The sequence below is a fragment of the Hyposmocoma kahamanoa genome, unplaced genomic scaffold (genome assembly GCF_003589595.1).
Source record: "Hyposmocoma kahamanoa isolate Upper Pololo Valley unplaced genomic scaffold, ASM358959v1 65, whole genome shotgun sequence".
NCBI classification, from domain to species: Eukaryota; Metazoa; Arthropoda; class Insecta; order Lepidoptera; family Cosmopterigidae; genus Hyposmocoma; species Hyposmocoma kahamanoa.
In genome coordinates this window covers 17,889,488-17,904,295 of record NW_020653853.1, presented here as the reverse complement: position 1 = coordinate 17,904,295, position 14,808 = coordinate 17,889,488, and the positions used below count along the sequence as shown (strand labels likewise).

Genomic DNA, 14,808 nt, shown 5'->3' with positions numbered 1-14,808 from the left:
TAGCTGTGTTGGCTGTAATGTTCGCCATTAACGATGGTTTTGAATTAAAATGTCGATAAGTCTGTCGACTTGTTGACTAAACTACTCGTTCATTGCGAACATAATTGCGGGACGATGTTGAATAACAGCGAAAATATTCGTTAATAAGTTTGCTGCTTTAAAAAGCCTTGTTTAACATGTTTTATAAATTTATTTTGCTATATAAAGAGTAGAATCGATTACTTATTGAATTATCCGTTACATTAAAATTACCTCGTATATTATATACTTTATTTTATGTAAACAGGGGATTATTTTTAATGGCATTTATTATAGGAATTGTTTTCATTGTATTATTAACAAATATCACGCGAATTGTCAATGAGAATAATTTTTATAATTATGTTAAGATATAGAAATAAAAAAGTGATATACTTATTACAAAAATCTTTTATTTATGTATTGATTAAGCATTTCATTGGTTTTTTTTTTAAATCAGACCTCTGTACCATTATTTAAATTTGAACGTTTTTAGAAAATATACCATTTAGAAAAACGTAAGATAAGATTATTATCTTATCGCATTGTACGTAATAACGTAATGTATGCATCGGCCGGCGTACAATGCGATTGACTTGAAAGGTGAACATTCATTCTAGAAACTTTTACAATTAATTATAGAATGACTTACGTTTGTATATAAAACTCGTACAATAACGTACTATGGCATACATTCAACGTACAATGACGTATATTCAGCGTACAGGGGCCTGCACTTACGTCGATTACGGAGACATTTCACAGCAAAGTGCAGGCATTACTTTTAAAAATAAAATATTTCCATACAAAATCTTTACTTCTAGGTCAGGCGCTCTATCTACATATACAATTATCAACAAATGCTAATCGTACTGACCCCATTATTTCTACTTAATCTAATGAAAGTAAAATTTGACAAAAATCCATCTTATGTCAATGGTCGTAAAGTGCACTTTAGATTGAAATCGATAAACAAATAAAAGTACCTTAAAAACGACTCCGATTTTTTCAATTTTGTTACCTTATTAGCAAAATTGAAAAAATTACAATTTTATTTTTTAAGTACGTCTTCGTATCTTGAGCTGTCCTAATTAAGAGTCTATACAACCTCAAATGGCTTTGGTTCCGTATAATAGTGAAACTGTTGAATCAATCACTTTGAAAAAATATGTATAAAAATTGAAGACATACACTAATTACTATACGGTGTGAAAACACGGTTCCTAAAAAAATTCACGATAGAAAAAAAAACTCAAACTTACCTCGAAATTTTACAAGAAAACCGCTGTATTCAATAAGTACTTTATACATACCAATGATTTTCTTTTTTATATTAACTTAATTAAATAGAACACGTATAGTACCTACACGATATACATTTTTGAAATGGCTATAATTTCGTTTGTAGGAAAATAAATTCTGAAATAAAGCCAGTATCACCCAAGCAAAATGAACCGTATTATACGGGAAATTCTGGATTCGAGATACTAATCTACTTTGAATTATTTGAAGAAATCCTCGATTTCCATTATTATAACAAACGGAAAGACAATTCGTACCCTTGGTACTTGGTAATAAAACCACATGTGATCATACGCCTAAAGTGCTTTTATCACAATTGAAGGTCATAAAAATAAGTACATGAAAACAAATAATAAGTACGTACATACGTGAACATCGAGTATATAACCAGAAATAGAGACAAATGTCATTTAATTTGTATGAAAACTATTCTGCCATATCATTACTGTGACAACTGTGCTCCGATTGGCCAGCCCGAATTCGAAACAATTGACGGGTGTCGTCATTCGTCAATTGTTTCACTTCAAATCCACCAGTTAACTTGAGCTTTGCTGTAATGGATGAAAATTACATGTTTAATTATTTAATTACCAATGAAATTTGATTCCATTTATATTGTAATAAGATGTTTTGCTGTTTTTCCCCACACCACCGAAAGGAACAGCACGCCATTGTTACAGATATTATTTTTATTACAATAACTACAGAATATTTTTGGAATATACGGAGACGTCCATACAGGTTAGTTGTTGGCGCTGTACTATCTCAGCTTTCTAATTTGTAATTTCAGTGCAAACGATTGTTGATATTTAGAAGTGATGTATCACTGATGAGTTACGATGAATATTTATTTTGTCTCTATTTCAGGTTATATACTCGATGTACGTGAAATTTTGTAACTCTCATAATTAATAAAAAGTTGTCAACTATATTTATTGACAATAAATACATTTGATCGAAAAGCGACATCTGCGTCTGTTGGGATACCTGCAAAGGTTGCGTCGCTTTTCGATCTCCCCAGATATCACTAGCAGCGACGTGCAGCATGGACGTGGTTTCATGTCCCACCGGGTCGACGAAATTTCTGTATGTTCGATCTTAGTAGGTATTCATAATTATAAGTTATTGACTATTTTCGTTCATAGAATCTTTGAATTTCTCTTCTGAAAAGTTGTAATTTTGCAGATGTGGCTTTATTTAATTATACAAGGAACAATAAAACTTTAAAGCATGTTTTTCCAGTGCAGTGCAATCTTGAATCCGGCTTGTTTTAATCCATATAGCACAACATCAAAAGTGTCATAAATAAAAAAACATTTTGTAATCATGAAAGTATGGCAAAAACAAAAAATGTGACAACATTATGCTCAGTCTAAAGTTGGCTATTAAATGGTTCACATTTCCTTTACGCGCAGGCCACACCGAAGGAAGGCAAGCTAACTTAGATTAGCTTCTTTTCATACTTAAGTTCACATTGCGAACTGTTCTAACCGAGCGAACTAAACTAACCAATCGAGTAATAATCAGAAACAGAGATGAAATGTCATTAAATTTGTTTGAAAACTATTTTGCTAAATCATTACGGTGACAACTGCGCTCCGATAATATTTATTTATGCCCACTTTTGCTACTTTCGGACAACATCTATCTATCCTCTTTTCCCCACTTCTCACTCTCTTGCATTTGGTAACTTTAGCCACGGTTCAGAGAGTGGGGACAACGTGTATCGTATCACCATAATTACTAATCTTTTACATGAAAAATGTCTTTTTAAAGAGAAATAAAAGAAAGTAAAAACTGCGCTCCGATTGGCCAGCCCGAATTCGATCCATCCCTGGCGATTTGCCAGGGATCAGGCAAATGGGCCGTAAATCACTTTTAAATATCAATTCTCGTTTGCGCTGAAATCACAAATTTAGATAGCTGAAATAGGCCCACAAGGCCAACAACTGACCTGTGTGTACGTCTCCGTATATCGCAAAAATATTCTGTATTTATTGTAATAAAAATAATATCTCTAACAATTGGGCTCTTCTATTCGGTGGTGTGGGAGAAACAGCAAAAGATCTAATTACAAAGCAAACAGTATCACATTTCATCGATAATTAAATATTAAATATGTCATTTTGCAATTTTCGTCCATGTTTGTGTCTAAATAAATTTGAAGTGAAACAATTGACACCCGTCCATTGTTTCGAATTCGGGCTGACCAATCGGAGCGCAGTTGTCACAGTACTTAATGATTTGACAGAATAGTTTTCAAACAAATTGAATGACATTTCGCCTCTATACTCGATTGCTCTATCCAACAAAAAAAAGGATCATCAAAATCCGTTCACAAGCGCCAGAGTAATCGAGTAACATACACACATCAAAAAAAGTTTGCGATCACTTCGAAAAACTGAAATCTTTTTTGTTACTGTAGATTATATTATGATTTTTTCTTCTTTTTAGATTCTTTATTTAAAAATAAATTAGAACATAAAACAATGACCCCGTTCAATTGTTTTTTCATATAAAAGGGCTTTCAGTCCTAGCTTACGCTCATTCAGAAATCTGATTTAGTCAATTATAAGCGATTCAAGACATTTTTCGCAGAAAGTTGTGATTGAGAAAATGCCAAGAGGATTATCAGAGGTTTTACGAGCTAGAATAGTAACTTTGAGGGAAGAAGGATACACCACGAGAGTAATAGCACGCAGACTTGCTATATCCCAATCCTGTGTCGTGGCTACGTTGCAGAGGTATCACGGAATGGGGAATTTAGCTGACCGACCCCGCAGCGGTCGCCCAACTGTTTTGACAGCTGCCCAAAAGCGCTATATTAGATTGCTGGCAGCCCGTGATCCAACAATCAACGCCACTAAAATAAAAGCAGAAGTCAGGGCCGCCTCTGGGCTTGAAGTTAGCACGCAGACCGTTCGCAATTGCTTGCACCAGTCTGGATTACGAGCACGGAGGTCTTGGCGAGCTCCGCTCAATTCCCGGCAACGTCAACAACGAAGATTGCAGTGGGCTAGACTTCGGCAAAATGAAGAAGGTGAGGACGAAAACATTTGGCAAAACTGTCTCTTCGTTGACGAATCCCGAATCAGCACTCATCCAGATAACCGACGTGTCCGTGTCTGGAGAAGACCAGGCGACCGTGAAAGACAAAGAACTGCCACTGGAACAGTTCAGCAAGGCGGAAAATCGGTGTCCTTTTGGGGTGGCATTATGATTGGAGCTAGAACGCCTTTGATCCCGTATCGGGGCTTCATGACAGCAGACATGTACAAAGCAGTTGCTATTGATGATATCATCAGACCATTCCGAGTAAACCATGGGCACCAATTTGTACTGGTCGATGATAATGCGCCCGCACATCGAGCTCAACGAGTCAATGCTGCTCTTCAAGAATACGATATCACACGATTAGACTGGCCTGCCGGCTCGCCCGACTTAAACCCAATACAGCACGCGTGGGAAGCTCTTAAACGAGCAGTATGGAACCGTGAGCCACGTCCCCAGATAGGTTGCCCCAGGAAATGCTGGATAACTTGATCCTCAGCATGCCCAGGAGGATCTTCGCATGTATTCGAACCAAGGGAGGAGTTATTTTATATTGAATTCACACCTTTTAATAATAAATTGTTGTTTAAGTTTAATTAAACAGTCTTTTTCTTTCTATGAAATTTCTATCACTATTACATTATGATTAATGGCTCAATTTTTTAAAATAAATAATAAAAAATAGTTTTATATTTTCATTTCAAACAGGGTATTCCTATTTAAAGAAAGCATACAACATAGACTTTTTCTTGATAAAGTTAAATTTAAAGAATTATAGGAGCTTATGCTATTGATCGCAAACTTTTTTTGATGTGTGTATACACACACAAAAATACAGTCGAATTAAAAACCTCCTTTTTTGAAGTCAGTTAAAAACATTAAATACATCAATCGGTCTTATCCCTAGGAAAAGATTCTGGTAACCGAAACACCGAAATCGGAGATATATACAAAGGGTTCAACTCCTGCATGTTCTGTTTACTTTCTTCTGCCTCCTGAATAAATTTGGCGTACGCTCTTCTATCTGATATTATATGTGCAGTTTTAACAAATAGTATGCATATAATTCCAGCTAATAAAATGCAGATTATGATGGCTAATGCGCTTGTCATTATTGTAGCTGATGTGGGTTGGACGCAGGTCTTGGAGTGAATGACGACGTCCATTGCTATTGTAGATTTGTTAGCAGGTGTGTATGTGTAGTAGTACTGGCATTCTTGGTTGTCGTCTTCAACTCGAAATATGCAAGGCATGCTTTTAGGGTCTTCGTCTGATTCTGTGGAGATGAAACAAATCATTTATTACGAATAAAAAAGCGGCAAAAAAGACAGTAGATCGTCGATATACACTCAAAAAAGCTGTTTTTTTATGATACCTATCGTGACCACAAACATATATCTAGATCAGGGGTTCCCAAACTTATTTTGTCTACTGCCCACTTTGAGAATAAATAATTTTTTAGCGCCCCCATTCTTTCACCTACATACCACCATTACACCACTGTAATTTGAAATTAAATTAATTATTGTGAGCTATATTAGCGGAGATTAAACATTCAAACGAGACTTTTACTATAACCCGCAAGAGTTAACTTGAGACCTGAGCGCAGTAGGTAGTACACAACAGCGCTCTTACTCTAACTCTTACGGGCTACACCTGCCAATGAGAATGATTATTGAAACACAACTTTATAGTATTCAGACAGAGTATCTTTTACTCAAAATAAAACAAACAATCGATTCTAATATAAAAACTAATGCGAATGATGACTCTGATGCTGTTTAATAAGTTTGTTGATATCAGGTTCCAATTTACTCAAGAACAGCAAGTCACCACATTCGGTAACATGCAAACGATTTCTCTTTTTAGTAAGCAGCGTTGTCACAGCACTAAAACCACGTTCACACAAATATGACGATGGGAATGCTATCAAGAATCGTTGAACGATTGACCACAATCCAGGGTACAATTGCGGGATAGGTTTTTGTAGCCAAAATTGTTGGTAGCCATTTTAGAACTTGATTTTTATTTCCTCGTTCGTTGTCAATTCTATAAGTTCTTCTTCCAGCTGAGGTGATATTGCTGTGTTGACATTTGAAAACGGATCCAACACCTAGTCTGGTATTTCCAAGTTCAAAATGTCCTGGTATCGTTCGGTGAAGTCAATGTGGAGGTTTTCCAAATGTTGGCAGTAGGCAAACAAGTCGTCGTTACTGCAGGATACTGATAAATTCGGAAAATTGTGAAACTCACGTCTGCCCATATTCTTTTTGTGTAGAAGCAGTTTGGCTGCAAGAGCAGCAATGACATTTTTTGTTTTAATTAAATTTAGTTTTATTTAGTCTGTCATGTAAGCTATATCATTCTTTGATGTAATGAGCTTGTTGCGCAATTCTGTATCTTTAGTTTCCATGAAATATTATCACAGAGTCAAACAGGTTGTAAAATCGAGTCAGACAATTGCCTCTTGATTTTATTCGTTCTTAGCATTTCTGTTTGCTAGTAGTGGAAGTAAGTAAAATATATGTTCATCTTAATCTTTTTATTTTTACAGACTTTTGAATTCACACCGCCATTACTATTTTTATTATTAATAATTTTGGCTTGGATACAAGTCCTTTGAGCCATGTCTTCGTTTAATTATGTTTCTGTAAATATGGCCGCCGCAAAAAATATAGGCAATTTGAGGCGGCGTGCTTGGATTGACTCGGGAGTCCATAGAACGGGCCGATACGGGTACTTTAGTTCGAGATTCGTATAATTTCGCGTTTTAATCTTCGATTAAGGCACAAAAGCACTATCCTATTTCACTTTAAACTAGATTTCACAAAATAATTGAAAGTCAAAACAAAAACGACACTTTTCCCTCCAAAAGGTCCAGAGCGAAAGTTTTTTTTAACGGCTTCGACTCTTATCATCCCCTCTCAATTTCAAGTTACAAACAACAAAAAAAAACTTGAAATTGCACAAACTTAAAAAAAATAAAAGTGACAACCCTTTCACTACTTGGTACAACTTAAAACAATAATAACAACTCTTAAGTCTCTAATCTCTTTATGGTTTAACAAAACTCTTGACATCTATCTAATATTTCAAATTGTAAACAAAAATATATTATTTTGGCGAAATCGCCATTATTTTGTATAATTTTTATAATAATATTAAACTACCGTACATAGTTATTTTTACTTGACATTGGCAAAATCATTGATTATTTCGATGAAGCCATAACATTTAAAAGAAGAAGAAGAACCTCTAATAATTCATTAATTTATCTCTAAAGAATTTAAATTTATTGCTGCACAAGGGTTTCGTTAAGGTATCAGCGATGTTTTTGTCACTGCTCACATAATCAACGTTCAGAACTTTGTTGCAGACACCATCCTTGACAAAATGCACCTTAAGGTCTATATGTTTCGAGCGCTTTAAGGCACTATTATTGTCGACATATAAAATAACACTACACTCTCCAAATTTACTGCATAGTCCCTTCAAGTAGAGTAGTTCAGATACATTGCTGCAGCTATATATTCTGCTTCAGCTGTTGATAATGCAACGGAAGTCTGCTTCTTTGAAGAACATGAAATTAAATTATGACCATGGAATATGGCCATACCGCTGGTACTCTTTCTATCAGATTTGTCACTAGCCCAATAAGCATCTGAAAATTCTGTTATTTTATTGTTTTATTCTTCTTGTAGGTAAGTTTTAACGATTTTGTTCCTTTCTGATATTTCAGGACTCTTTTAGAAGCTTTCCATAAATCTTGTGTGTAATTATCAAGATATCTGCTCAAAAGACTGGTTGCGAAAGTGATATCCGGTCGGGTCATCATGGACAGGTAAGTAATGCTTCCTATTAGCTTTCTATATGGAACTTCTTTTGTTACAGATTTATCTTCAGGCTTATATCCTGTTATCATCGGTGTGTCCACAGCATTACACTCAATCATATTAAACTCTTGTAATATTTTATCAATAAATTTTTCTTGAGACAATGTTAACGTGTTTTCATCTCTCTATTTCTATGGATAAGTATCTCTTTATATTACCCATATCTTTTGCTTTGAATTCTCGATTCAACTTTTTAATCATACTTTCTATGCTTTCTGAGCTTCCAGTCAATAGGATATCATCGACAAATATAACCATCCATAAATTAGGTGCTGTCTATAAACACACGTCATACCTAGATCTTTTCAAACCGCTCTTTACGCAGAAGTTATCAAGACACTCGCTCCAACAGCGTGGTGCCTCCTTTAGACCATACAACGCTTTATTTAACTTTATTACTGTGTCTTTGTTTCTTACTATGTTTACACCCTTTGGAATTTTTAAATAGACTTCAGTTTCTAATGTTTCATTGAGAAAGGCCGTTGGAATGTCAAGCTGCCTTATATTCCAATCGTTGCTTAGTGCATGTGATAAAAACAGCCTTATGGTAGACATCTTGGCTACTGGAGAATATATATACTGATTCAAGAAATCTTGTTGATAACGTCTGGCACAACAAGTCGTGCCTTCTTAATACCATTTTCTTTTGTTCGAAACACCCATTTTTTTCGATTGCTTTGTTACCTTTAGGTAAATCACATGGTGTCCAAACTTCTAGATTTTCTAAAGACTGTATTTCCTTACATATTGCATCTTTCCATTCTTTACCTTGTTCAACAGCTTCTTCGTATGTTTGTGGATCATCTTCTGTGATATGTGCATAAACTTCATTTCATAATCATCAAACTTTGCTGGTTGCTTCCTCTGTCTCACAGGTTTACCTGTACTAGTTCTTGCTTGATTATCTGCATTAGTTTCATCTGTTTCAATTACTTCTTCTGTGTAAGTAGATTCACTTATATCTTCGTATTCTTCTTCTCGTAACATCACAGTATTTTTCTTTGTTTGTTTATTTGTAATTTCTTCTGTAAATGTATGATTACTTTCATCAAAACGAACATCCTGTGAGACAATAATTCGATTAGTTTCCGGGTACCATAGTCTATATCCCATTCCACCATAGCCTACCATTCGCATCTCTTTTGCTCTTGCCTTAAGTTTCTTTCATTTTGGTAAATTCACTACCCATGCTATACTTCAAAATATTATCATATTTTTGATATTTTTATTACCGAACATTACATTTACTGGCACATCCCCTCCTAATGTTACAGTAGGTGATCTACTTGGTACTTGGTGTAACGGGCTGGTGATCTATTAAGTTGATAAGTAGCACATCTTAGAGCTTCTGTCCAAAGATATTTTGGTAAATTGCTCTCCAATAGCAAGGCTCGTACTTTATTCATTAATGTGCGTTAAAGAGTTTCGCTACCCCATTTTGTTGTGGAGTGTAACTACATGTAAACTCTTGTCTTATACCTGAAATGCTGCAGAACTGTTTGAAATCATTACTGTTAAATTCGGCTCCATTGTCTGATCTGATGAATACTGATAACATTAGTGCCATATGTTTTCATTCTGTTTACGTATTGTATTAAAAATTCTTTTGCTTTATTTTTGGCTCTGAGAGGATAAACTTTAGTGTAGAGTGAGTGGGAGTGATCATCTATAATTGTTAAGTAATATTTTTCACCATTCAAACCTTCAGGAGTTATCGGTCCTCCAATGTCACAATATATTAATTCACCAATCTTCATAGCCCGAGGTAACTCTTGGTTTTGGAAAGGTTTTCTTGTACTTTTTGCTTTCATGGATATATCACATTTTTCTTTAGATAAAGGCAGGCCTACGAGTCTCATTCCTGCGTGATTTAAATGACCTAGTCTTTTGTGCCGTACATTTGCGGCTAATAAGGAACTTGTTTCATTAACAAATTCGCAATCTAGTATGTATAGATAGATTTCCATTAGATTTGCAAGAAATTTGTCCTTTTTGTGTGTATAACAGTAATAACAGCATCATAGTCTTTGTTAAATATTACTTTACAGTTTGTGTTATTTATTCTTCGCACTGATAACAGATTGTGTGACAAATTTTCCACGATTAACGCTTCCATTGTAAAAAATAAAGGAATAAAGTCAAAGAAAGGACTTAACTATCTTATTCTAGTACTTGGTACTTGGTGTAACGGGCTAGTGTCCGTGTCTTATTCTAGTATTGTTCTACTATATTATTATTACGACTACTTGTCATCAACAAATACTTAAACAAAAATTATTATATTTAGAATCGATTTATTGAATGAAATGCGCGTGTTTACGCGCAGATTATCGAATTCGATTTTATTATGACATTAAAAATTCGAACATCTCTGAAAAACAAACAATTTAATTCGACCTCCATTCTAATATCAGTCGAAATGAAGTTTTATTCGAAATGAAATATCAATAGCAAACAATTTTGACAAATTTCACACGTTACCTACTTGATATCCTAATGTTACCTAATGATATGAGAGTTGGGGTCGACTCTAGTTTGTCTGTGAATTAAATAAAAACTACGGTTATGTGACATGCGTGAGAAAAGCTTTTTTTGTATTTGCTGCCATTTCGCCAGTCGTAACATGCGGTTCCTGAACACATCTAGAGCGTATGTGTATGGATAAGGCAGTGTATGTAACTGCACATACTTAGGCATTAAAACACTCGTGTGATGTTGTGACAAACCCATACTCGTATTTTAGTTTAGTACCTATTAAGTTCGGGTATAACGGACTATGTTAGTGCCGTGGCTCAACTATTTACTCTAACTTTTTGAGCCACTAACCGCAGTCGGAACGTTAGTAGTATTTGTCTCCTTGCTAACGCGACCACAAATTATGTAATTATGACTCTATTCTTTTGACTTTTATTACCTATTCTTCTATGTAGACATTGTTATAACTGTATGTGTGATTTAGATAGAAATATAACACGTTTATTATCTTGCCACATGCAAGATAATAGCGAGCAACATATTATTTGCTTGAAACATTTCATTCCATAAAATAAATAGAAGACGTTTTAAGTATTAATGTAGCAACACCGATTTTTTTGTATTTGAAAATAACAGCGGCCATTTTTGAAGAGAGAAGTCTTCCAAAATTGTTCAATAACTGTAATGAGCGTATCATTAAGTTTAATAAAGTTTTACCAGTTTAATACTTTTTAGTCTTTTATTTGCAAATACAAAACAGAAATTAAAATTAACAAAAAAAATAAGGAAAAAAATTAATAACAACTATAATAATAAAACACACGCTCACACACACATAGACAATAAAACACACATAGACAACAACAAATTACACACAAACGTGGGTTTGATATATAAAGTAGGCCATACAAATACTTCTCCCGACCTGTGAATCAAATCGAATCTGCGTGGCAGATCAGCATGGTCACTGTTCGGCCACTGAGGCAGTCAAATTAATATAAATACACATGACAAAAAGCAATTAATAACTAAATAATAAATAACAACTTTGGCGTGATGCAGGAAACCTGTAGGTCGTGGTGCCCAGTAGTGCAGAGTCAAGTGCATATTTTGCCAAAATACGACCTTTACCGTGACCAAATGTGTTACATGATTTTTGTGTAGAACTTAATTAATTATTTGAGTAAGAATAATTGGTTGAGAAATATTTTTTTATGACACCAAGTGACAGGACGAACTAGTCGTGCGCCTGGTGGTAAGTGACATGCCTATCTATAACAGACGCAATACCACTCAGAGATTTAAATCGCAAAGATCTTAGGGACACTGCCACTGCGCCCGTCACCTTGAGACACACTAGCCAAGAACACCAGTTAAGATGTCCCATGTGCCTATAATTTCACCAGCACCCTTCAAAACCGTAACGCAGTAATGGTGACATTACTGCTTGGCGGCAGAAATAGGTAAGGTAGCAGTACTTCCCTGGACGAACTGTTTCACAAGGAACTCTAATAGTACTAAAATATTTTTCTTTTGGAATAATTGCACTGGATTTATCATTCAAAATGGCTACACTGTTCAATAAAAATAGTGGAATGAGTAGATACAGGGCAGAGATTTGTTTATTTGTAAGCACACACTTTATTATTAGTTCAGTGCACAGAAATAATATAATAATACAAATAATAATAACGCACACACTCTTATCTCCGCACTAGGGAAACCCTGTATCGCCAGTGCCATGGAAACACACATAGACAACCACAAATTACGCCCAAACAAAAATAACGCCCTACAAATATTTTTCCCGACCCGGGAATCGAACCCGTCCGGCCACGGAGGTAGTAGCAGTAGAGCACCTTGTGAAAGAGTTCGTCCAGAGTAGTACTGCCACCTTACCTATGTCAGCCGCCAAGCAGTAATATGAGCATTATTGCGTTCCGGTTTAGAAGGGTAAGGGTGCTGGTGAAATTACAGGCACATGGGACATGTCAACTTGTGTCTCAGGGTGACGGGCGCAGTGGTAGTACCCCTCAGATCTTTGCAATTTAAAGGTCTGAGTGGCACTGGTAACTGTTACGGATAGGCGTGTAGCTGGTAAGCTGATGGTAATCACTTAGATACATAGTCACTTGAAATTATAAAAAGAAAAAGTTTAAATACCTAGTTTGGACGGGAATGTTGCACTTTTTAATGGGATCTTTTTACAAACTCCGTCTGCTAATAATAAATATCCACTTACCCGTTATATTGTAGTCACCTAGCTCCATCATCCTGTTGCTAACAGTGTAGTTGTACCCCTCGTTACTGCACATGTCGGTGCAGGTGTTGTTCAGGTGACACCAGACACAGGACTCTGTCGTGGCGCACATCGGATCCTTACAGGTTGTACAAACCTCGCAGTACTGGCCGGTGTATTTGTTATCATCGTTGTCTACTGACGAGCACTCGCAAACGCCTGGAACATTTAAAATTTTGTTGTTGTGTGAAACGTAATTGTTGCTGATGTAGGTTTTTTACACATCAGCGCATGCTGATGCGGGTGCTGATTTTACGTATTTAAAAAATACGAAATATGTACATCCTTACAGTATCTATCTAAAGAAAAAAACATTTTCTTTCGTATTATAATTAAATGTTATTTCAATTATTTTGTGATATTTATTAACGAAAGAATCAATCTGCATAAAAACAATCAATCTGCCAGACTTGTTCGTTGTGGGATTTTATCTAAGTTATATTTTAAAATAACAACTGAGCTGCTTTTGCGGCTTACAGTCTGTTTCTGGAAGGTTTGGTGAATTATTCCAGCGTGTCTTTTAGGTCATGTCTGATGATTCTAACATAAGCAATGAATATCAGCATCAATGAATTCGAATGCTGATATTCGCAACATCCCTAGTGTGAAATATAGAGAATTAAGCTCTTTTTTTATACTGACGCGTGTTTTTCTATTATGCGGTGAGGTTTATACTTTAATGTACTATCAATCATACTTAAAAATAAAATTGCTATAACTTTTTTTCAAGGCGTTTGCGACAAACTATACTACCAGTACTACGCATCCTTGTAGTAAGGTTACATCTGGAAAATGACAACTTTTCAAGAGAGAGAGTTTTAAAGATACTACGAATGAAATTAGTTGATATCTTTTTATACTTAAATTTATGTAAAGTTTATAAAATATTACGCGTACAATGTACTTATAGGTATAAATTGTTTCATGTACGATTAGTTCGTGGTATTCTTATGACTTTTATGTGATGAAAGCACTTTTGGCGTATGGTCAGATGTGGTCTTATTATACCAAAGGTACGACTCGACAAGCGTTTTTAAAATGTAATTTTGAATATTATTATTATTAATAATAATAATATTAATAACATTTATTTATTGAGACAACTGAGATCCAATCAAATGTTAGTAGGTACAGACTTAAAACTATATTAGTACTTATATTTTACCAGGGACTTTGTATTATGTATTAAGTGCCGCATAATTGGGCACTCATTCCTGTCAGCAGCTGTCTTCAGGTGGCTAATGGGGCTGCCACGTATTCTCTTCAGTAGCGATGCCGACTTTTTACTTTTTTATAGCCGTAAAACTATCTACGCGCGCGTCAGTGAACATGGCTGAGGCACTGCAGAAACGTGACAGCCCCAACAGCGTCCTGAAGGCGTTGTTGTATTGCACGCACAGAGCATTCCGAGAACACTGAGCGTAGCCCTTCCACAGAGCGCTAGCGTACATTGGTGTGCAGAAAGCTTTAAACAATGTTTTCTTAACTGCTGCCGTACATCTGGCGAACCTGCGGGCAAGCTTCTTTGCTCTCACCGAGAGTGCTCTCCGTTCGCGCTGTATATCCAGGTCATCCTTGAGGTCATCGGTAACATAGTGTCCCAAGTATTTAAAGTGGCTAACCCTCTTTAACGGAGCACCATTAAGTAGTACAGAAAGTGCACACGTAGGACTCTTCCTATCGGCGGCTCCAAAGATCATAAACTCCCGACTTTTTAACATTATATAACAAGCCATGGAATGTTGCATATGACTCACTTCAATTAGTTTT

At 35.5% G+C, this 14,808-nt stretch overlaps 1 protein-coding gene across 1 annotated transcript in view; it reads right to left on the bottom strand.

The window, feature by feature from the left end:
• Positions 1 to 5,148: 5,148 nt before the first annotated feature.
• LOC113231315 (integrin beta-nu-like) overlaps positions 5,149 to 14,808 on the bottom strand; it is a 53,871-nt gene continuing 44,211 nt past the window's right edge. Inside the window, exons 12-13 of the mRNA XM_026465589.1 lie at positions 12,982 to 13,197; positions 5,149 to 5,647 (exon numbers count right to left, since the gene is read on the bottom strand). Coding sequence (XP_026321374.1) covers positions 5,259 to 5,647; positions 12,982 to 13,197 — 605 coding nt within the window. The 3' untranslated portion in view covers positions 5,149 to 5,258. The remainder of the gene's footprint in view (positions 5,648 to 12,981; positions 13,198 to 14,808) is intronic.